Below are 24,547 nucleotides of genomic sequence, written 5' to 3'. Positions count from 1 at the left end.
ATAACGTATTACGTTATATGGTATAACGTTATAACGTATTACGTTGTATTGTATAACGTTATAACGTATTACGTTATATGGTATATCGTTATAACGTATTACGTTATATGGCATAACGTTATAACGTATTATGTTATATGGTATAACGTTATAACGTGTTACGTTATGTGGCATAACGTTATAACGTGTTACGTTATACGGTATAACGGTATCACGTATTACGTTATATGGTATAACGTTATAACGTATTACGCTATAGTGTATAACGTTATAACGTATTACGTTATATGGTATATCGTTATAACGTATTACGTTATATGGTTTTACGTTATATGATATAACGTCATATAGTAAACGTTACGACGTATTACGTTATAAGGTATAACGTTATAACGTATTACGTTATATGGAATATCGTTATAACGTATTACGTTATATGGTATAACGTTATAACGTATTACGTTATATGGTATATCGTTATAACGTATTACGTTATATGGTTTTACGTTATATGATATAACGTCATATAGTAAACGTTACGACGTATTACGTTATAAGGTATAACGTTATAACGTATTACGTTATATGGTATAACGTTATAACGTATTACGTTATGTGGTATAATGCTTTAACGTATTACGTTATGTGGTATAACGTTATAACGTATTACGTTATGTGGTATAATGTTATAACGTATTACGTTATATGGTATAACGGTATCACGTATTACGTTATATGGTATTACGTTATATGATATAACGTCGTATAGTATAACGTTACGACGTATTACGTTATAAGGTATAACGTTATAACGTATTACGTTATATGGTATAACGTTATAACGTATTACGTTATGTGGTATAATGCTTTAACGTGTTACGTTATGTGGCATAACGTTATAACGTGTTACGTTATACGGTATAACGGTATCACGTATTACGTTATATGGTATAACGTTATAACGTATTACGCTATAGTGTATAACGTTATAACGTATTACGTTATATGGTACATCGTTATAACGTATTACGTTATATGGTTTTACGTTATATGATATAACGTCATATAGTAAACGTTACGACGTATTACGTTATATGGTATAACGGAATAACGTAAACCGTTAAATGGTATAACGTCCTATGGTAGAACGCAATAACTTTTTACGTTATATGGTATAACGTTGTATGGTATAACTTTATAACGTATTACCATATATGGTATAACGTTACATGGTAATACGTAATAACGTATTACGTTATATGGTATAACGTTATAACGTATTACGTTATAAGGTATAACGTTATATGGTATATCGTTACAACGTATTGTGTTTTATGGTATAACGTTATAGCCTATTACCTTATATGGTATAACGTTATAACGTATTGCGTTATATGGTATAACGTCATATGGTATAACGCTATGAAGCATTACGTTATATGTTATAACGTCATAACGTATTACGTTATATGGTATAACGCTATAACGTATTATGTTACGATTCTATGGATAAAGTGTACGATTCTAATAATCGACGCCGCGAATTAGTCGTTCCCCTGTTTCGATTAAGCAACGGAGGTGGTTCAAATGAGTTTAACACTGAATTGACAGGGTTAATATAAACTTGTATCTTTAACAATATTTAATATTATAATGAGCTCGTCACAAATGATTTAACGATGAGTACAATTATTTTATTAGAATAATTCGAATCGACTGTATGATATTTGTCGATGTATTTGTTAGACTAAGCGATTTTAATTTTATTCGTCAGAACCTCGCGGTGCAATCCGTTTGAGTCCCCAAATGATACTGATTGCACCGCCACCGTTCGCGCCTATGATCGCGTATACCACCTTCTTTGTAATAACAGACCGAAGGCGAATCGACGTTTCTAGAACTCGCAGCTTGGTGACAATTATGCGTTTGTCGTTACATTGTTACGTCGCGTGAAGTAGGTCTGTGCGATGTCCTTCATTGCGTGGCCGTCAACGCCCAAGCGCCATTAGACAGACCCTCAATAAACCAAAGGCCCCACCATAAACCGAATCTTATTAGCTTGCAGGGACCTTTAACCCTGCAAGTATTTTCGGTTTATAGCTGGTACTTAAAACAGTCCTTAAGTCTATTGCGCGTTCTTACAAATTACGGAGAAAGCAGGTAGTTATCTAACGGAAAAGGTGGATATTTGTCTAACGGAAAAGCCGGTTTTTACCATGAACAAGGTCACCCCTGAGCCACGTCGGTAGGAGGCTTCCTTCTCCAATCTTCATTTATTAACATTGGCTATAACCAATGGGCATTGCGGATCGTTATTCTCACTGTTCTAACGAAAAGTGTGAACAACGAATCCACGTTCTTAGTTCAAAAGACACACTCACTCCGAGCTTTCCTCCGTAATCACACAAGAACGAACTTCACTTGTTCTCATCACGACAGAACAATCAAGTGACAATCAAATCTCATCAGCGAATCTATCAACTCGAGTCAGAGGACAGTGCAAAGAACAGCACGAATCTACAAGTCGAAAACAGTCATCATCATCGTCAGCACGAAAGGAGACTCAGGTCGTACTCGTTCGTAGTTGTCATTTCAAATACTCAATCTTGTATCACACTAAAGTTGTTGGATCATTAAAATATATAGTAACCTGTTAATAGCAGCGTTATCTTCAATCAACTACCCTTATTATCCCACAAGAAATAATAAAAGAAAACGGGAATTTACGACTCCCGTTGGCGTGCTCCTTCGAGAACGTGTCTCCTATTGAACGTCCGAAAGTTCATCTATACTTTATTTTACTTTATTACTTTAATGAACAATTAAACTGAATGAAGATAATTAATGAAGAATATACATATTTATTAAACATAAAGCAGGATTCAATGCAAGTAATATTTATATCAATGAATAACAATGGACTCTAAATGAACTCTATTACTCGAAATATCCTCAGGCGATATCTTTATCAAAACACATCTTTGAAAACACAAAAAAACGTTCGAAATTTGTTTTGATTCAGAAACCAGCCTGTCGCGAAGTATTTTCTTGCACGTGAAATTTGATAATATTTATCATAACGGACAGACAAAGTTAGACTTTCACATATATTTTCATATTCCATATCCCGAATTTTACTGAAATTATACTATTAAGTATCTCGTGTATACTCAAATGATACAACTGCTCCATACCATCGTAATCATAATTCAATTTTCATATTAACGAAGTTTGAGGGTATCAGACTTCTTCACTACGAAATATGTAAACGAAGTCATTTCGTCGTTTATTACAATACTCATATATATGCTCACATGGATACTCGGTCTTTATAAACATATAGTAATGTTGAATATAATTTGATTTTATAAATGATTATAATTAATATGTTACGCCGCCTAAAACATCTGCACGCCAGCCCGCGCGACCGGACAACAACCGGCCTGCGTAACGTCACTTCGACCCTCAATAAACCTAAGGACCCACCATAACTTTCACTTCCCTGTATTGTTTCGCCATGTGTCTTCAATCCGTTTGTCTTGAAGAATTTCTAAAGCTTAAAAATATTCTCGAAACACCGTCGGTTTTTAGAGATGTTCTTGGGTTTATTAGGCGCACTTAAAACACGGAGAAAGCGGGTATGCACCCATTAGGAAAATCCGAATAGCCCTCTAATAAAACAAGCTAGGTTTTCCTCACGCACACGGTCATCTATACACCACGATGGTAGGAGACTTCCTACTCATCCCTTCGAGCAGTAGTGCAGGTCATGACCAATCGACACCGCGGTTCGTTACCCTCACTTTTCCTAACGAAAGTGGGAACAACGAATCCGCGTTCTTTAGACACAGGGGCACACCCACACCGAACTTTCCTTCCGTATTAAAAAAAGAGCGACAGTCAGTCTAAAAACTAACGCCTAACGCGGCAGTCTACACATAGCGCGAGAGTCGCATACTTCACGCAAACCTTTTGTCGGTTCTCGGTGTTGTCGAACATACATCTCCTCTCCTAAATATATTATAGTGCTACGTCCATCAATACATTAACTTCCATTATAAGAGGCCAACTCTAGCGTACATATCTATCGCATCTTCGTGCGACAAGTTGTTATCTATTTATTTCTCTTCGACAGTGTAATCTAAGTGTTGGAAATATATATGTCGGAGATGAAAGGAAAGCCGAAGCCTTTCCTTGGAAATTTTGGGAACATCCTCTAGTACCTTAGCCTAGATTTTATTATAGTTGTAATTGCTTAAGATTTGTAATAAGCGAGATTGGGTTCGAGGTGACAATCGGTCGCTGAACGTAGCCACGGTCACGGGATGGATGTTTTATCTAACGGAGGTCTGGAGTGGTTGTATGTGTTTTCCGAGAAATGTGGTTGTGGCGGCATGCGGCCTCGAGAGCGGGCCTAGCCACGTGTGATGTTGCCTCGGAGGTGCCGATGCAATGGGACATACATTGTATTAGTAATCAAAACTCCAGGCAGAAACTGCCTAGCAACGGCGTTTGGAACTTTCTCGATGCTTCCAACGAGTGTGCCTAGCAACGGCGTTTGGAACCTTCTCGATGCTTCCAAACGGGTATAGAAAACAAAATGCAATCGTACAGGAAGAAAAATCTCCACGAGGCTGGCATTCTTGCGATTGCCTTGGAGAGTGATACATCGAGCATTTTCGACGATCGCATTTGCGTCTAAGTTAGTTTCGCTAAGGAGTTATCCCGGTGACCGTGGATTCGTTTGAACTCGAACATTGCTAATAGTATTATTTAATTTAATTATTCGTAGATCGTATTATTCATTAGGCTTAGTGTTTGTTAGACTTATTATTAGTTGTACTTATTATTTGTTAAGCTTAGTGATAGTCCTGTATATACGTGTAAATAAAATCTCGGCTTTGTGAAACGATGGCTAGTCCACATGAAGAGTCGTCGCGCGCCCAAAATTCGAATCGTGATCCGACATCAGAAGTGGGATTAGAACCGTTTAAAGTGCTACAAGAGCAAATGGTCCTTATGCGCGAGTTAATTCAGACGCTAGCGCACAAACCGGGGGAGCAAAGACCGAGTACGGAATCTAAGGATGCAACGTTACCACGTTTTGACCCCGAAGGCGCGGGCGCCGATCCATCCGCGTGGTGCTCTCATGCTGATCTGATTTTGAAAGACCACCCGATGCAAGATAGTGCGTTACTTTCCGCTCTAAATCGCGCCCTAAGGGGTTCTGCTGCGCATTGGCTTTCACAAATGGTGCGCGGTGGAAAGCTTACCTGGCCAACGTTTAAGGAACAATTTCTTTCGCGTTTTGGTGGCAGAGAGACAGCCGCTTCGGCGTTAATAAGGATATCCAGAGAACGACCGTCGGAGACTGAATCCCCGGGAGCGTACGGTAGTCGCCTCCGCTCCATGCTGCAGATGAAGTTGCAAGATCTAACGATGCCCGAAGTGATCAATGCCCTCGCCCTTTATATACTGAGTTCACAAGATCGACGCTTTCGGCGACTAACGCTCGCGAATAATATCAGGACGGAGGACCAATTTCATGATGAAATGAGGATTCTCCCTTACAACGATCAGCCGACATTTTCGCCAAGAAATTCACTAACGGAACCTGAAGCTAAACGAAGCAGGTTATCAGTTCCTCGGATTAAGTGCTACCGCTGTGGTGCTCACGGACATAGGAGAACGGAGTGTCGCCTGCAAACACAAACGGGGAAGGAGCAGGATATACGAAACCCGAAGGAAAAACGACCAGCCGCATCGTCGAAGGTGACCTGCTTCAAATGCCACGAGGAGGGACATATCGCGCCTAATTGCCCATCATCGCGGAAAAGAAACTACGATTCCACTGACGAACGCCGGATCGACTCCTGTGTAGTGGAAGCTCCGGCTGGTAGATTAAGCCATCTGGGTGAGTCGTATCCATTTTACTTTGATTCTGGGGCCGAGTGTTCGTTAATCAAAGAGTCCCTAGCCTCGAAATTTTCGGGTAAAAGAATAACCGATGTGGTAGTGATGCGGGGGATCGGGAATACTTGTATTAAGAGTACACTTCAGATTTTGTCCACTGTTTGTATTAACGGTCTTACATTGGAGATAGTTTTTCATGTCCTTGCTGACGATTACCTAAAATACGACATCATGATTGGTCGCGAGATTTTGAGCCAGGGATTCGACGTAAATATCACGCAAAATAGCCTCGTTATTTGTAAAACAAAGGTCGTTAACGCTTGTGGTAAAGTCGCGGAAGATGCGGTCAACATTAACGAGGTTGACACTGATGTGATCGGTAACGATAAAGATCGATTAATCTCTGTTCTCGAAAAATTTAAAGAATCATTCATTACGGGTTTCCCGCGTACTCGCGTCAGTACGGGCCAGTTGGAAATACGGCTAATTGATCCCAACGTCACCGTGCAGAGAAGCCCTTACAGGCTTAGCGAGGAAGAGCGAAGAATAGTACGCGAGAGAATAGACGAATTAATTAAAGCACAAATTGTAAAACCTAGTAATTCGCCGTTCGCGAGCCCTATGATACTCGTGAAGAAGAAGGACGGCTCAGACAGATTGTGTGTAGACTTTCGAGCGCTGAATAAAAATACGGTCGCGGATCGGTATCCCTTACCCCTTATTGCTGACCAAATCGCGAGATTGCAGAGTGCGAGATACTTCATTAGCCTGGACATGGCTAGCGGATTTCACCAGATTCCCATTCATCCTAACTCGACGGAATATACTGCGTTCGTTACCCCCGACGGTCAATACGAATACGTGACGATGCCGTTTGGATTGAAAAATGCACCAGCCGTTTTCCAGAGAGCCATTTTCAAGGCCTTAGGCGACCTCGCTTATTCGTATGTCGTTGTTTATTTGGACGACGTTCTAATAATCGCCGACTCAATAGATCAAGCTCTAGAAAGGTTGCACACTGTACTAAACACTCTCGTAAACGCCGGATTTTCTTTCAATTTCGCTAAATGTTCTTTTCTGAAGACGTCGGTACTTTATTTGGGATATGTAATTCGTAACGGAGAAGTTCGTCCAAACCCGGGAAAAATACAAGCTTTGAATTCTTTACCTGCACCGTCGACCGTCACACAGCTTAGGCAGTTCATAGGTTTGGCCTCTTACTTCCGAAAATTTATTCCTAAATTTTCACAAGTGATGAAACCCTTGTACGCACTCACTTCTAGTAACAAGCACATAACTTGGACGGACAGGCACGAAAAGATAAGACAACAGATAATTTCCGTTCTGACCGACGCGCCGGTGTTAATGATATTTGATCCCAATCGTCCCATAGAGCTACATACCGACGCTAGTTCGGAGGGGTATGGAGCTATTTTAATGCATAAAGTCGAAAAGGAAAACAGAGTCATCGAATATTATAGTAAAAGGACCAGTCCCGCGGAATCTAAGTATCATTCGTACGAACTGGAGACACTAGCAGTAGTAAGCGCCGTCAAGCATTTCCGACACTACTTACATGGACGGAAATTCTTAGTAGTTACCGACTGTAATTCTTTGAAAGCCTCCAGCAACAAAGTAAACTTAAACGACCGGGTTTATAGGTGGTGGGCTTATTTGCAAACATTCGATTTTGACATCATGTATCGAGAGAGTAAACGAATGGCCCACGTAGATTTCTTTTCGCGAAACCCCGTAGACTTGAATCGACGTATGATAGACAAGGTCGCAGAGAAAGAGATTAATCTGGCTGAGATCTCCGAAGATTGGCTATTAGCGGAACAACGTCGCGATCCGCAAATCTCCGAAATCGTTAATAAATTACAGAACGAAGAGCTCGCGGAAGATATCGCGAATACCTACGAACTGCGATCCGGTACACTTTACCGTAAAATACAACGAAAGGGCAGAACCCTTTGCTCACCCATTGTTCCGAGAGGTTTTAGATGGTCCGTCATCAACCATGTGCATCAGTCAATTATGCACTTAGGATGGGATAAAACGCTCGAGAAGCTCTATGAGTATTATTGGTTCGAGGGAATGGCGAAGTATGTTCGCAAATTTGTCGAGAACTGCCATGCTTGTAGAGTTTCGAAGGCTAGTTCAGGTAAAATACAGGCTGAACTGCATCCTATACCTAAGACCGGCATACCGTGGCATACGGTGCACATGGACATAACGGGCAAGCTGAGTGGCAAGAATGACTCGAAAGAGTATGTCGTCGTCTTGATCGATGCCTTTACGAAATTCGTGCACTTACATCACACACGCAAATTGGATTCGCTTAGCGTTATCAAGGCACTTAAGTCCGCCGTGTTTTTGTTCGGTAGTCCCTGTCGGATAATAGCAGATCAGGGTAGATGTTTCACGGGCCGGGAATTTCGAGAATTCTGTGCAAGCAAACAAATCAAAGTTCATTTGATCGCGACCGGTACAAGTAGGGCCAATGGGCAAGTAGAACGTGTTATGAGCACGTTAAAAAATATGTTCACAACGGTAGAAACGACCGGGCGTTCATGGCAAGACGCGATCGGGGAGATGCAATTGGCTTTGAATTGCACCATCAACCGCGTAACCAAATCGAGTCCTTTAGAGTTATTGATTGGTAGAGCAGCAAGACCGTATGACTTATTACTACCTGATAACATCGAGGAAAAAGAAATAGATATCTCCAGTGTAAGACAACAGGCAATAAAAGAGATGGAAACTAGTGCTAGGTATGACAAAGAGAGATTCGATAAAACCAAAGCTAAAGTAGTTAGGTTTAATCTCGGTGATTTGGTACTACGCCAAAATGAAGAAAGGAACCAGACAAAATTGGATCCAAAATTCAGGGGTCCGTTTGTGATATCGGAGGTCCTGGAAGGAGACCGATATACCTTGAAAACACTGGATGGGAAAAGGTCATACAAGTACAGTCATGACAGGTTAAGGAAAATGCCGGATAGTTGCATTCCTGCGGAGTTGGATGTCTGTTGTGATGACGAGAACAGTGACCATGGCGATGTGAGTACCCCGATCCCAGAGGATCGTAGAATTATATGAGCCCAGGTGCGGCCATGGGATAGAGTTCAGTGCGGTCAGGCACTGGAAGTGACGATGTCACGAAGCTGGGAGCCGGTTTAGTACCGACAGCGACGATGTCACGAAGCTGGAGCTGGTCTAGTACCGACAGTGACAATGTCACGAGGCTGGAGGCGGTCTAGTGTTGACAGCGATCGTGTTACGAAGCTGGTTATGTAACGAACTTTGAGAGTATGTGCGATTCGAAGGATGAGACCCATTTGGGTGTGAAATCGAGAATGGTCCGTCATGTCATTACGACCCGACTGAAAGCACGCAGAATGCAACTGGCACTTTGAATGCTAATCACAATGATACTAATCTTGTTTCCTTTTGTTTTGTTGACGAAGGTACACCCGAGGACGTGTGATAGTCAGGATGGCCGTGTCGGAGATGAAAGGAAAGCCGAAGCCTTTCCTTGGAAATTTTGGGAACATCCTCTAGTACCTTAGCCTAGATTTTATTATAGTTGTAATTGCTTAAGATTTGTAATAAGCGAGATTGGGTTCGAGGTGACAATCGGTCGCTGAACGTAGCCACGGTCACGGGATGGATGTTTTATCTAACGGAGGTCTGGAGTGGTTGTATGTGTTTTCCGAGAAATGTGGTTGTGGCGGCATGCGGCCTCGAGAGCGGGCCTAGCCACGTGTGATGTTGCCTCGGAGGTGCCGATGCAATGGGACATACATTGTATTAGTAATCAAAACTCCAGGCAGAAACTGCCTAGCAACGGCGTTTGGAACTTTCTCGATGCTTCCAACGAGTGTGCCTAGCAACGGCGTTTGGAACCTTCTCGATGCTTCCAAACGGGTATAGAAAACAAAATGCAATCGTACAGGAAGAAAAATCTCCACGAGGCTGGCATTCTTGCGATTGCCTTGGAGAGTGATACATCGAGCATTTTCGACGATCGCATTTGCGTCTAAGTTAGTTTCGCTTAGTAAGGAGTTATCCCGGTGACCGTGGATTCGTTTGAACTCAAACATTGCTAATAGTATTATTTAATTTAATTATTCGTAGATCGTATTATTCATTAGGCTTAGTGTTTGTTAGACTTATTGTTAGTTGTACTTATTATTTATTAAGCTTAGTGATAGACCTGTATATACGTGTAAATAAAATCTCGGCTTTGTGAAACGATGGCTAGTCCACATGAAGAGTCGTCGCGCGCCCAAAATTCGAATCGTGATCCGACATATAATTTATAATTCTGTGAATCACAGTGTTATACAAACTCAATCACCCCTATTATCTCACCGGAAATCAGGGGATCGATCAATTCGTGGTGTCGATTGTTATAATCGTAACGGGAATTTACGACTCCCGTTGACGTCTCTCCTCGCGATTACGTCTCCCCGCAATTGGTCGAATTTACATAATATATTGTGTAATTTTCAATCATATGCATATATACATTAGTTATATCTAATAATACAATACATATAATTATATTATTATCAACATTATATTACTTACACAAAATACTTTATATTGTAATATGTAAATACCATACTTATATATATTATATATGTCGGGTTCAGATTATGATTAAGGTTAGGGGCGTGAAGCGAATTTTCATTTGGATTAGACATCGTTGTTATGCAATAGAGAAGATATTTACTAGCGCAAATACGATTATTACAGAATTTGACAAGTAACCGTGGTAATTAGCTAATCGAGATGCTAATAACAATGATCTTAGGTTCAATAGCGAATCCGCAGTCAACGGGATAACCAAATGCGCTTTCTTCCAAAATCCAAGTTGTACTCCACTTGCTTGTCTACGGTACAAGTATTACTGAACTAAGTCTTTGTTAAAACGTAGAATATCCACAGAGCGTAAAGACGCTATGTATCTCGCTAATGCGACCTCACGAGAGAATGACTTTCCGTCACAATGATGCTGCAGAGGAGAACTATAATAGGGCGTGTCTAAGGACACGAGATCGTCGGATTCGTCGAGGAAAGCCTTCGTTCGGAAAGTGAGGGAAATGGACGTTTCTGTTAATTGGTTAATTTCTAGGTTGGTGGTTGAAGAAGGATGCTAACCACCCTTGAGAGAAAGTTGCTAGCGGGAAGCGTCATTCGTGAGAAAAGCAGATTTCCCGTATCTCCCTGTAGTAGGTGGTAGATTTAGGGACTGTTAGGAAGAATAGGGTCTGTGTGTGACGAGCCACGGGACAGAAACCGTTGGAATGTTTATTGTCCCGTGCTGCTACAACTATTTCTTTTTAAGGAGAGCTATACTATTACTCCATACCTTTGTTAGGCAAAACGTTCATCCCTTGAACGCGACTACGTTCGGCGACTGGTTGTCACCTCGAGCCCAAGCTCATTATCACAAATCTCGAACAAATACAATCGGATTGAATGACGACAATTGCTTAATAACGGCTATGGTAGAATCTAGATTACAGTATTAAGGGGTTTTCCCGAAGTTCCAAAGGGAAGGCTCCGGTGTCCTTTCATCTCCGACATATATATTCATCATCATTTAAAAACGCGGTGTGCAAGAAAACCTATCCTAAACTAATAAATAAAATATAGACAAAAATGTTACTACTCACGGGTATAATAAATAACCGCGGTCACTATGCTCGTCAAAAATTCTACGTATATAACAAATTGCCCGTGTCGATTCGGACCTTCCATCCTTCGATATAATTGAGTGACTTGAAGAACAAAAACGCATGCGACTCACGATTAGATGTAAAGAATGTCGTGTTCGATATTGTTCTGATCCAAGGGATTCGTTATCAAGTCGTCATCAAATTGAAATCATCGAATTCGATGGAAGAAAACTTTAATAAAGCATAGCAAAGCAAAGCAAATAAAAAAAAAATAATAATAATAATAATAGACTAACGCATCCGTTATGTCAACTGACAATCGGCGAACACACAGACCCTAATTTCGCGTCTGATTATTATAATTACATTTAATGAAAGTTATTATGCTCTAAATCAATATTAAATGTGATTTAACGCAGCAAACGCTGATTCTACCGACCGCATTGCGCGCGGACATAAAAATATTCTGAAAGAAAACTTTATTAGAGGTAGGGGATAGGAAAAGGAAATTTTTTTCTTTTTTCTGTCGAGTGTTTGTTTACGAAAATACTGCTTTCTTAGAACTACGAATTAATTATTATTTATTTACCATAGGTAGAATCATATATCATATCAAGAGCACGAAAATATACACATAAATATTATACCAAAAATGCGAAAGAAAATATATCGTTAGTATATTTAAAATATTTTCAAAGTATTTTTTATTATTGTCAAATATATGTATGAATATTGCATAATACGATTGATTTGTAAAAGTTATCCGCCAAATAGAATGTCCGCCATTATAATTTCAAATATTTTATGCATTACTTGACTTCGTTCTAATGCAACATGGCGCACTTTTTCTGCCCGTTAAACAAAGCTGCGCAATACGAAAATAACGCGATATGCAGAAACTGTTTTAACTAGTCTGTGATAACGTAATTTCTCAAATGTAATAAAAGTTATTGAGAAAAACGAAATTAATAGTCCATATTATATTACAGACAATTTACGAATAATGAAGCAAAATGAGAAAGTTATTTGAATTTCTTACTCAAATGAAACAGAATCGAGAGAATCTATGTTAAATTTATGTTAAACAATCTATTCAATTTCTTCGGAAATATAATTTAATATATTCGAAAGAAAAAAATAATTTCTTTAATCTTGCATTTTTCATCTTGGTGTTCTAATAAACCGTGAATTTAGAATTTGTTATATTAGATATTAATTACGATAATATCACGAAATATTTATAAGAAATGGAGTTAATCTAAAAGTGAACAAATATTATCACATTTCGACGAAAAGTTATCAAATTTATCGTTAATCACCATGGTGTCCTCTTGACTTTCATCCCGTCCTTTCGAATTTCACAGCATCCTTCTAATACATCAAAGTTCCCCTCGGTATCATATAATAGTAATCTGCACAAAAAAAGAGCGAAATATTAAAACAAATGTATAAAAAGAATAAATCATTTGAAAATGAAACAATGATCAGGGTCAAATTGTTTTTCGAAAACATATTGCACGAGCTACCGGCAAATGGGACAACCAAAAAGACAGTCGGAAAAACAAAGGTAATTAAATAATAGATTACAACGAAGTATTGAAGAAAAACGTACAATTAAATGAAAATAACAATAGTGTGAGTTTGAACGGTAGAAAAATGTCTACCAAAGTGCCAAAGCCACCTGTCGCGAAATGACACGGATGGACATACGTCTGATTCCTCTGATTGTCTACGCTAAACTGACATCCCATACTGCGATTTACCCGACGAATTTGGGTTAGGGAGAAGTAGGGGGCTAGAGTTGTCGGCTATCCATACATACACGAATAGAATTCGTCAAATTCCTGGAACACTCAAGGATACGTTTTGTATATGCGTTTACACGTGTCTGGTATTGTAGAGCTCTCGTGAAAACAAAAAGTTGTTGACAAAGATTTAGTGACGCTACGATGTTCTCGTCAAGAATTTACAATTCATATAATATATGAGATATTTCAATTTTTATTTTAATTTCAATTGATAATATACTAATTATTTTATCGAATTGTTCAAAACTTTATTTTGTAGTACAGCTCGAGGAAAAAATTATTTAAAATAAAAAAACGTTGAAGATATTTGAACTCTCATAAAAGTAATGATTTCTTATTTCATTACGTCTAATTCCACTTTGGTATTTTTTAGAGAAATTATAGAATTACGTATAATTTCGTCATATTAAGTTAAATATTAAGTTAAATATACATGACATATAGACATATAGATATATAGACATCATAAATGTGTATATCATAAATGAAACGTTACTAAACATTGCTGTATGAAAAAGCATGGAATAGAATGCTAATTATTTCATTATTCAGTCCTGCAATTAATGAACTGTACGAAACAAAATCAAAGATTTAAATAAACTTATATCGAACTTATGTTTCAAAAGTTTATGATACAAGCCACCGGTAATAAAAACGATCAAATAGTCTACCAATGGAAAGAAACAGAAAAAAGTCTCGCTCTTCGACGGTAGAATGGTGGTATCCCGCTAAAAGTGAGCCTAGCCGATTCTTGATTGGCTGAGGCGACGAGGCTTCGTTTGTATGCAATGCGCGCGAGAAATTGAAATACCAAACGCCGCAAAAATTTTCTTACATTTTACGAACTTATGAACTGAATATTTTCAAACCAGATAACTATAAGAATTTGAACACTAAAGTGCACACGTATATATGCGTACATCAACAAACATGATTTCTTTAACAAAATCTTGTATTTTAACAAATATTTTCAGAATGAACATATTGTTCATTATGATTTTAAAATGCGAATTTTAAGTATTATGTGAAGACAGATAATTACAGAATTACAGATTGCTGTTACAAGCGAAATATAAAAAATTGTATGCTTATTCGTACTGTGTAACAGTGCATATACGTAACCTTTCTACTTACTGTTCTACTAATAGTAATATAAAATAAAATTAAGATATAGTCCATCAAATCTAATATATCCACCATGAAATAAGATTATGATCATATAGATAATTTCTAAAATTTTCTGACAAAGAGAGGTTATTGTATAATGCATTAAATCCATATATTAAGATTAATCTTTGGAAAGCGAAGGTAATGTAACCCAAGAACTATGCACTAAATTTGAAACGTATGCGATGTGTTGAAAGTTTTAAGTTTCCTTCAAGTTTCAGATATTTAATCTAAATTAGAGATATATTAGTAAAACATGAAATGAAATATATATATTTACATTATAATTTTTAAACATATTCGTATTTTTAAACATCATTAAGTAAATTTCTAAATAATTAAGAATATACTGCTTCTTATTAAATAGTTACGAAATGTTTTTATTAGCGAGAAGCTATTGAAAGTGATGGTTGACAAATTGTATCGATATACCACACGTTGACGAAGTATACCAGTAATAATTTAACAAAGCAAATTCTTCACTGCGATCTTCGAGAGAAATTCCTTGGAATTGGAATTGTTGTAACGAACGCAGCTACATCTATAACATGCGACACAAGTACACTCTTTTATATACTAAGCTATTTGATTAATGCTAAGTATGTAAGAAATTTAAAAAGTTTTTAAAATCGTATATTTATCATTGTACTATTGATTTTCTTACCATTTCGAAATGTACAATTTTGAGAATAATTGCTATATCTTCGTTCTTAAATAATGGAGCAACTAGCGAAAAAATAAAAGAAAAGGCGAAGAAACGATGCAGAATATTAATGATGTGCGTGTGATTCATCTACGTGTTTCAGTTTTGTTGTATATTTCACGATCGAACATTTTCTTTTCTCTTCTATCGTACTCTTGTATCTTGTGACGTGACTGTTTCTCGTGGGAGATAAGAGCAAGACGATATGCGGTTTCTAGCATTTCGAAAACAAAAAAGGACGAAACTGTTCGCTTTTCTTCTGTTTTCTTGTTTTTAAATAGAGGTGAAAGATAAAAAGACATATATCTACAGAATTTATTCTATTTCCATTACACGTTCTGCCGATTGATTATTTTCATCTAAATCAATTGACTTGACTTACTTAATAAATTCTTCTTGTTTACAGGCATAGCTAACAGAGATTTGAATAGTCTAATATGGCTTATTTTCATTCTTTGTCTTAGCTCTAATACTTTCTTTAAATCTTTCTCGCCAAACCTTATAAATTTAGAATTATTCACACACTGTAATTCATTATTCCAATTCAATAACATTTCACACTGAGTTGCATTTAAAATATCAGAAATTTCTGAAAAATAAAGGAGAGTTTGTACATCAGGATATATTGAAAATAAATTTGGCTGTAATTCTTTACCTATTCCACGTGTATGATATTCTCCTAGTTCTTTCTACTCTAATTATATGTTCCCTCCTAGCATGCTGTCTACTCCTGTTGCTACCTATAGATCTTTTAATAGTAATTTCTTCCATTGCTTCATCATTTCTTGCTACATACCTTTGGATCAAATATAGAACTATAACTAATCACATCTTTAATGTACAATCTCTGTATCATCATGTGTATACATTTTTGTTTTACCTCCGTTTCTAACAAACTTGCAGTTAACTCTGGAGTATAGGGACACACGCCTGGAATCATATTGTTTCTGATCCATGATATTTTCTCTCCTATTGAATTCTGTTTTATCAAGCGGGACATTTCTGCCTTCTGTCTATTTGATATTCTGAAACAAAACACATTGTCCATTTCCTTCTTTAGTACACAAAAGTATTATATAATCATATAAAATAAATGAAATGTACATAACATAAATCACACAATTTAATAGTAATTGTATTTACTTTTTGGCTTTTTTCGTAATAGCGATAGACTTTCTGCTATTTGGATGTATCATTTTTTTTGGCTTCAGGAATTCCTTTCTCATTGCAGTGGCCTATAAAAGACAACAAAATAAATTAGTTAAAATATTACCATGGCTATGAATTATTTCGATTATCCTAATCATCAAAACTCCAACTCAGACTATACGTTTACTCAATGTATAATCATGCACAGGCGAATCGTCGACAGTATCACACGCTTAGAAGCACTAATGGAGTAGACAAAATATACCTCTTTGTTATGACACTCTGAACCGTCACTCTGTTGGATTCATGCAATAAATTTTACCACTATATCTAAAGTTCAATACTTTAACTTATTTGTGAAACGTTCGAACTGCGACTCGAGGAGATCACCGGTGATTTGTCAATTTCGTGATTTGTTGTGTCTCGTATGTGACAACAGCAACGACAGCGACGCCTATCGAGAGTAAAAATAATATCGAAGTATACCTTCTTACCATGACATTTCCGGGCCAACAAACTTCAAAATTGGTTTCTTCCGTTTCAAAATATTTTTAGCTATATTTTTTAATCTTATAATGATAACCTATTTTAAAATGTGCAATGTTTGATAAATGTACATTAGTAAAATTTCATACGAAGAAAGTTTTTGGGAATCCGTATTATATCCAGCGAGCAGAAAACGAAGACTTGACGGAAGTTGACGACAATGGAGATAAAAGTCTTTATCGTAATATTGTTTTTATTGGTTTTAACGTCAGATGGAACGGGTTTCGACAGAAAACGATCCTCCAAATGTCAAAGAGGTAACGAGCAGACTTCAAGTAAAAACGAGCAGAAGTCAACACCCGATTATTATTATTACTGCGACTCAACAGAATTTGGAGTAGTATTATACAAAAGATTCCGTATTTGCGTTCTTGTTCACCGTGTGACATGATAGGAATTGATTTCTCTTCCGCTTGTATCAGATGCGGGATGTGCCTTGCCATTGCTGAAAAGGTTGATCCTTTTTCACCAGTCTCGATTATCCTATTTCTCTTTATTCGCCTATTTTTTAAACACAAATATACATTTTTTACGATTATTTATATTGTTGATGACATCATTTGACGAATTCTTCGAGAACTTCGCAAGGGAACCAAGACATAATGATATTTAAAATGTTTATAGCAGTTCTGAAGTAAAGAGAAGCGATATTAGTTTGAAATGATGGATCATTTCAATGACTTTATTATTTCCATTTTAGACATAACACAGGAGAACTTTATAATTTCAAAATCTCTTTGATTTTATGTATCTTTCCACATTTATTTTTCTTTTTGCATATCTGCATGTTGCCTTAATAGCTATCTACATATTATTTTAGTTGCGTTTTTCTTTTGGATCGGAAATGACTATCCTGTGTTTCGTCAATAATTTGTCTTGCTTCTCTTGGTGCATTTCTAAAAGTAGTATTGATATAAATGAATTTTTTACTCCAAGAGTCAACATCACATTTTTTCGATTTCTTTTTTAGTTTACAAGAGTATAAAGCTATATATAGGCCAAAACATGTATGTATTTTTCGATAAAAGATAAATTTTTATTCAAAATCTACGAGACTGCACGCAGATATTTCAAATTGCAGCGAATATAATCACGAATACTTCGCGTTAAACATGTTATATCTTTTAACATTTTCAGAGACGCGTAAACATCCGCAAGCTATTTATCACTTTATTCGATTGCATATTGTAGCGGCATATGAATCATAGGACGATGCGAATCGAGAGTAACTCATGTTGTTGTTTTGCCTCGGGGCATTGATACCGTCTTGAGGTACGAAACTTGATAATAAACAAACTCCGGACAGAACAATATCGCCGCTACGCGCAACCGTCAACCGAAGTCGAATTTAAATTCGTTAGAAGGAGATCGTTAGAAGAGTACTGCCGATAGTTTTAAACACATTTGACTACACCAAATATCAACTCGTCTCATCACTATATACACCAACGTGTTTAATCAACCTCCACATAACCGAGAAGTGATTTCAAATTTGACCCACGTTTCTATCGACTTCGCTTTCTTCTTTATTTTGGAAGAAATGCACATTCACTATTTATCAGCTAAGCGAACTCGAAACGAATGAAAATTCCCAACCACCACGTAGACCAAAGCCTATCAGCCTTTTTCGAACCTGTAGGTTACAACGAGATTCTTAATTAATTAATTCGTTTCTTACAGGCTACAGAGTCTGTGAATAAAGAACTTTTTCTGACCGTTTTGTTACGACCTTTGTTAAAACCACGTCATAGGAATAAGATAATAATACAGATCGTAATCATTATATATCAGCACGTACTGTCAATTTGATTGTGCAATTAAATAACATAATATCAAAAGTAATCAAATGTTGGGATACTTTTGAGCGATAGTGTATATGTGTAAAACAATATGATTCTATAAATTCATTAACAATAAATCAAAAACAATGCTGCGTTGCTTATTCTAGTAAACAATCCAACCATTTAACTGTAAGATATTTGGAAAGTTCATGTAACAAGCATACAATATGCCAGCCGGAAGGTACCAACTACGTTCCTCTATGAAATTAGTATAAATATTTCAAGACTTATATACGATTAACATTTCACGCAACGTTTTTATAAGATACGTTAATCCGTAGAAATGATCCGTCGCGGTAAATTTATACATAGATCAGAGTTAGAAAATACAAAAGAACGATATTTTCTCTGCGTATACGAAGTTAAAATGGTGTTGGACGCAAATTAATTGGTTGAACAGAGGCGCCTTGAAGCGTACTAAAAAAGGTAGCTTACCTCGTTGAAATACCATGGAACGAAACCCTGTTGGGTAATGGGCATTCTGCTGTAGCCTGGAATTCCTTTTGCTCCCGTATTCTTCTTCTGTTTTCCGTGGTTTTTGTTACAACACTCGCGACATTTTCATTCAAACGAACACACAACGCATAAACCGAGAAAAACAAACGTTGAAGGTTACGTCGCGTCACGCGAATCACTGACGCTACACTTATACGTTGGAAACAGGAACGAAAGCAATGCGGGTGCAACACGGGGCCCGTGAAATGTAAACTATCGAACTACGTATAATAGCACACGAAAGTATTTCTATTGTATTGTATATATATGTGTGTGTGTGTGTGTGTGTGTGTGTGTGTGTGTGTGTGTGTGTGTGTGTGTGTGTGTGTGTGTGTGTGTGTGTGTGTGTGTGTGTGTGTGTGTGTGTGTGTGTGTGTGTGTGTGTGTGTGTGTGTGTGTGTGTGTGTGTGTGTGTGTGTGTGTATTCATATGTATATGTATGTATGTGTGTGTGTGTGAATTCATATATATATTATAAATTGGTTATATATATATATATATTATATATTATATATTGGTTATATTATATATATATATAAAACCAATTTATAATATATATATATGAATACACACATATATGATTACACACATATATATAAGATTTATAAAATGAATCCTCGGTAAAATGTCTGTGATAAATAATTCCAATTAAAATAGAAAAATTTTTAATTGCATTGCTTCGACTATACATATACACATACTTAATGTGACTCACTTTCTATGAGAAAAATTCTGTTTGTCAATTCGATACCGAGAGCTGATAATGCTAACACACGATGAAACGATAACAGAAGAATCCGAATATTCAGAACTTTTCACGATATATGTTAAATAATATTATGAAATAAATCAAATAATTACCCCGCATTGCTTCCGGCGTACGTGTTCACGATTCTCGGCGAAACCGAATATGGCAGCAGGAAATCAACCAATCAGAACTTCGGAGAAAAGTAAAGCGCGGGAAGAAATCGCGGCATCCAGCTTCCTGCGAATCTATTCTCGATCTCGATGTAAGCAGTAATCTTTCGATAATCGTTTTGCAAAATGGCGTGCCTTAAACGAAGTGTATAGTAAAATTCGTATTTGAGAGACGCATAAATAAACGATATCAGACTATTTCCCGGGAGAAATTCACGTTCGGTTGCAACATAACATGTCACGTATATATTTTCGTCGAAAACTGATTTCGAGGGACGTGTATCTGTACGTATCAAGTTACTTGGCGAAAGTTCAACGACAGACTGTGACTTTAAAACAGTAAGTGTGTAAGCCTGTGTTTGTTGTCCGAGAATTTGAAAAATCTGTCATCTTTTGTTTACGTCGGCCGTAATAGAGTGGTGTTTTTGTTTTGTGGTAACTGAATGTCTCAAACAACAAACTCGAGATTTCAATGGATCTTCGAAAAGAAGTCATAACCATTGGCCTTGGATGAGTTGTGATTTCATTAACTTTTTAATTCATAATTGATAACATAAGGTTATTGTAAGACCGATGAAAATATGGATAGCAACCAATTGCTATTGAATATCTGGCCTGTTTTGCACTATTGAAATTTTGCAAGTCACTAAAGTTACCAGCATTAATATGTTCCCTTGCACAAGTTTGACGATAAAACAAATGAAATTTTACTAATTGCAAGTTATTTGATTATTCTATTTAACGAAAAATTATAAAATCATAAAATAGAATTCTATATAATCTGTAAATCGTAACTTGTCAATCTACTAGTACATATATTATAAATTGGTAAACTTTTGTGTGTGGGGGAGGGGGTGCTAGATGTAACACTGATGCGACATTTTGAAAAATATTTAATTATAATCATGAAAGGTGTTATTGAAATATTGAATTTTTATTAATGTTCCTTGCAACTTCGATTTTGCGTACCATATTTAAAATGTACATAAGATATAAAGTATATTGACAAATAACAGTCACAAAATTGTTTCAAATGATGATAATCATCCTAATATCGACTTATCAATTGTGATCTGATAAACAAGAATTCAAAATACAGTTAAACTGTGTTCTACATACAATAATCTTTTTCGGATGAGATTTAAATATATGAACATATTGTGATATTTTGTCCATAATAACATGAATAATACAAAGTTTCGTATTACATATACTATATTTTTTAATATATTCTGCATATCTCATTTTATGACAACAGACAAGCAAACTATATTCCCATTATAAGCTTCGCTCTAATTTCGCATCGTTTCACCTGAATATATCGTGAAATTTCATCCCGTCAAAATTTTGCGTCAATCTTTTTTATCTTAAAGGATTAAAGACAGTTGCAAAACGCCACGTGTTTCGGGGTTTGTTTAAATTTCCGCCAAATGAAAAAGAAGTTTCGCGAAAAATGGTGGTTACTAACGGCACGTCTGGTTACAATTTTCGTTTACAATACTTTTGGCGAGTAAATATGACGTACTGGGTCGATACTAAGTAGTCGGTCGTCCCTGAAATTTGAACTGTTGAGAACGAGGTAATAAAAGGGCGACTGGTTTGTTGCTGTGTAACGTATACACGTTTCTGAATAGTTTTCTACTTCAAATGACATTATCTGCTACCCGACGGAGTTTCGACGTAGCGATAAACACGCCACTGAAAAAAGCGACGAATGGGAATGGAACATACGTAAAGATTTTTTTGACAAAATAAAGAATCATTTTGTCAGATTCCAAGAAGAGTTTGGGTAAATTCAATGTATGCTATTTGCTACTTGACTTATGTTTATAACACTAAAAGTTATCTTTACAAGCAGCGAAGTGATTCAGTTTCATTCGTAGTTCGGTTGCTTCCAATTTTTTCATTTTCACATTGCGTATTACAATATTGATGTTAAAATATTATTATAGAAAAACATGTTAGCAATTTAATTTTCTATTTGTTCTTTTCTCTGTTTTCCTTGTTCCGTTTTTGGATTTGTGGTGGATGATTTAAATAATGACGTGACGAGTTGATACTTGATATTGTCAAATATATTTAAAATTATTCTAAATACAGAATTAATCGCGCGGGAGACAAAGATTTTATAACGAATCCTAGCGGCTGCCATTTGTCGTTCACGCGCTGTTGCCAATACCGGATGCGCTAATGTCACGTAAAATAACAAAATAAAAAAAGAAATTTGAGGTAAAAAATAAAAAAAGAAACTTTTTTTCTAACAACAATCCACTTCCGAACTCTAGGCGTGACTTTCCAAGACTGAAGCTCTTATGATTTGATTTTCGATCGGATCCGATTACTTTCTTTTGTCATTCCTCAACATCCCCACCGTCAATGCATTTGCTAGGCGTCCGCGGCCGTTGCCACGTGCTCTTTCTTCTAGACCCTTCGGTGGAAGGACCGTTGGGATGTTGATGGTTCATTAGACACTTCAGCGATATACATTGTCGCCGAGTGCCGCCACATCTTTATCTCCATCGTCAGTCCATCGGATTTGAAGTATGCCGGTCGTAACACTAACATTGTGGCGTCAGAGAGGACGCGCTTCGAATCGCAAAAGGCGTTTTCGGTTTGCTTCGACCACTCGAATCGCCGCGAACAGCTCGTACGTATCTTTGTTCGCGGATCCGCGTAGTTTGTTGCACGGGTATACGTTTATATTGACACCGGTGTTCACGAGGAAAGAGATCCTTGGTGCCCTGTCCGTCACGAAAATCCGACGGGATACTAAAGCCATCGCCACATGCCGCGTTTACGGACGGCTGGTCTCGTTTCACTGGGTCCAGTTGCAAGGGGCCCGGCACTTCCTTGCGCGGTCTCGAAAGGTCTCGTGGTAATAGCAGAGACCAGACTTCTGCGGTCTGTCTTTCGAACTCGATGTCAATCTTGCCTTCCGTATGTAGAATAACGATGTGAGGTGGATAGCGGGTGAAGGTGGCCACAAGAAATACTCTTGATGTTCAACAAAAAAGTTAATTAAACTATTAACAATCAACAGTCAATAATTTATGATCAACAATTAACGACTAACGATTAACTGTCAACAACAATTAACGATTAACGATGAACGATCGACAACAATTAACGATTAACGATGAACAACAATTAACGATTAACGATTAACGATTAACTATCAAGAGTCAATAATCACGTATCTCTAATTGTGTTTACTTCGCTATGACGCTTAACCTTTCGCACTCCGCAGCTCGGGGCAGAATGAATCTTTGATTCGAAACCAAATGGATTCTTTATTTTGTTGCCCCTCGATATCCCCACTACGCACGCGTTTATTAGATGCCCGTAACGGTTGCCGCGTATGCATTCTTCCGAATATTCGGCGAAAGAACTGTAGGTATATCGATGGTACATTAGGCATGTCGGCCTTACGCTTTGAAGGTATAGCGCTTTGTGTCGCGAAGCCGTTGGAAAGTTCCATGGTCGAGTGCCATCACAGATGCATGACGATTAGATACAAATGCTTCAAGTATTACAATTAATAGCTGATACAATTGCAACAAAACAGATGTCCTTTATGCAATACTACTGAAATTACACAGCTACAATAATATAAGGAATACGTCTGTACTATGGGAAACATAAATAAATATACACATAGTAGCTTATACAACATGTATGTGGAGGACGATTAAACGTGTTGTTAATTAATGACTAGACGAGTTGATACTTAGTTTAGTCAAATGTATTTAAAATTATTTGCAGTACAGAGTTAGTCGTCGTTCGCTTAGTGTTGCTCGATATGTGTTTACAAGGTAATGCTTACGTTCGTCCGATATTAATTCGCTATAAGAATGTTCGATACTAACTGTCTTAACGATCGTGTTCTTTTATTTATACTCGGGGGAGTACCAGAAACTTTAAATTCAACCTCGGTTGACGATTGCACGTAGCGGCAACAATGTTTTGCCCGGAATTTGTTTATCGTTACGCTTTGCGTGTCACGTAAAAGTAATGGGAAAATAATAATAAAAAAATGTTGGGTTCTTGAACCAGAGTTCGAGATACCTTTATTCTATAATAGGATTACAAGTGTGCGATTAGATTAGATCAATATAACTAATAATTTATAAGACACTTAGTTCCTATTTCTTAAGACTTCTAATTCTATGTTCATAATTAAGGGAGTTTACTTCGTTGGAAATTTGATTGAGGTGCATTCTATACGATTATACATTATTAATGATTTTTGGAGCGCTCTTAATTTTTGTTAGGATTTCTTCTAGACTGTCAGTTAAGGGTAAAGTTATAGTTTTGAGA

At 37.1% G+C, this 24,547-nt stretch overlaps 1 protein-coding gene and 1 long non-coding RNA gene across 9 annotated transcripts; both read right to left on the bottom strand.

Moving 5' to 3' along the window:
* Positions 1-12,156: 12,156 nt before the first annotated feature.
* Positions 12,157-20,198, bottom strand: LOC126868729 (translation machinery-associated protein 16 homolog). 8 transcript variants are annotated; one of them, XR_007690702.1, is made up of 8 exons: positions 20,028-20,167; positions 19,253-19,533; positions 17,356-17,477; positions 16,425-16,516; positions 16,162-16,306; positions 15,937-16,077; positions 15,664-15,870; positions 12,157-13,015 (listed from the first exon to the last, which is right to left on the bottom strand). XR_007690702.1 is itself a non-coding variant. In XM_050624526.1 (4 exons), the coding sequence occupies exons 1-4, from the start codon at positions 19,295-19,297 to the stop codon at positions 13,001-13,003; spliced, it is 297 nt and encodes a 98-aa protein (XP_050480483.1). In that variant the 5' UTR covers positions 19,298-19,533; the 3' UTR covers positions 12,157-13,000. The 8 variants fall into 8 exon arrangements, 1 of the variants encoding a protein (XP_050480483.1); XR_007690701.1 differs by lacking the exon at positions 17,356-17,477 and adding an exon at positions 16,696-16,884; XR_007690700.1 differs by lacking the exon at positions 17,356-17,477.
* Positions 20,199-21,143: 945 nt separating this feature from the next.
* Positions 21,144-23,899, bottom strand: LOC126868742 (uncharacterized). Its single transcript, XR_007690736.1, has 2 exons — positions 23,444-23,899; positions 21,144-23,224 (listed from the first exon to the last, which is right to left on the bottom strand). It is a non-coding gene; the product is annotated as an uncharacterized LOC126868742 (long non-coding RNA).
* Positions 23,900-24,547: the final 648 nt, after the last annotated feature.

This window comes from Bombus huntii, chromosome 8 (genome assembly GCF_024542735.1).
Source record: "Bombus huntii isolate Logan2020A chromosome 8, iyBomHunt1.1, whole genome shotgun sequence".
Taxonomy (NCBI): domain Eukaryota; kingdom Metazoa; phylum Arthropoda; class Insecta; order Hymenoptera; family Apidae; genus Bombus; species Bombus huntii.
This window is presented reverse-complemented; position numbering and strand designations above follow the sequence as displayed.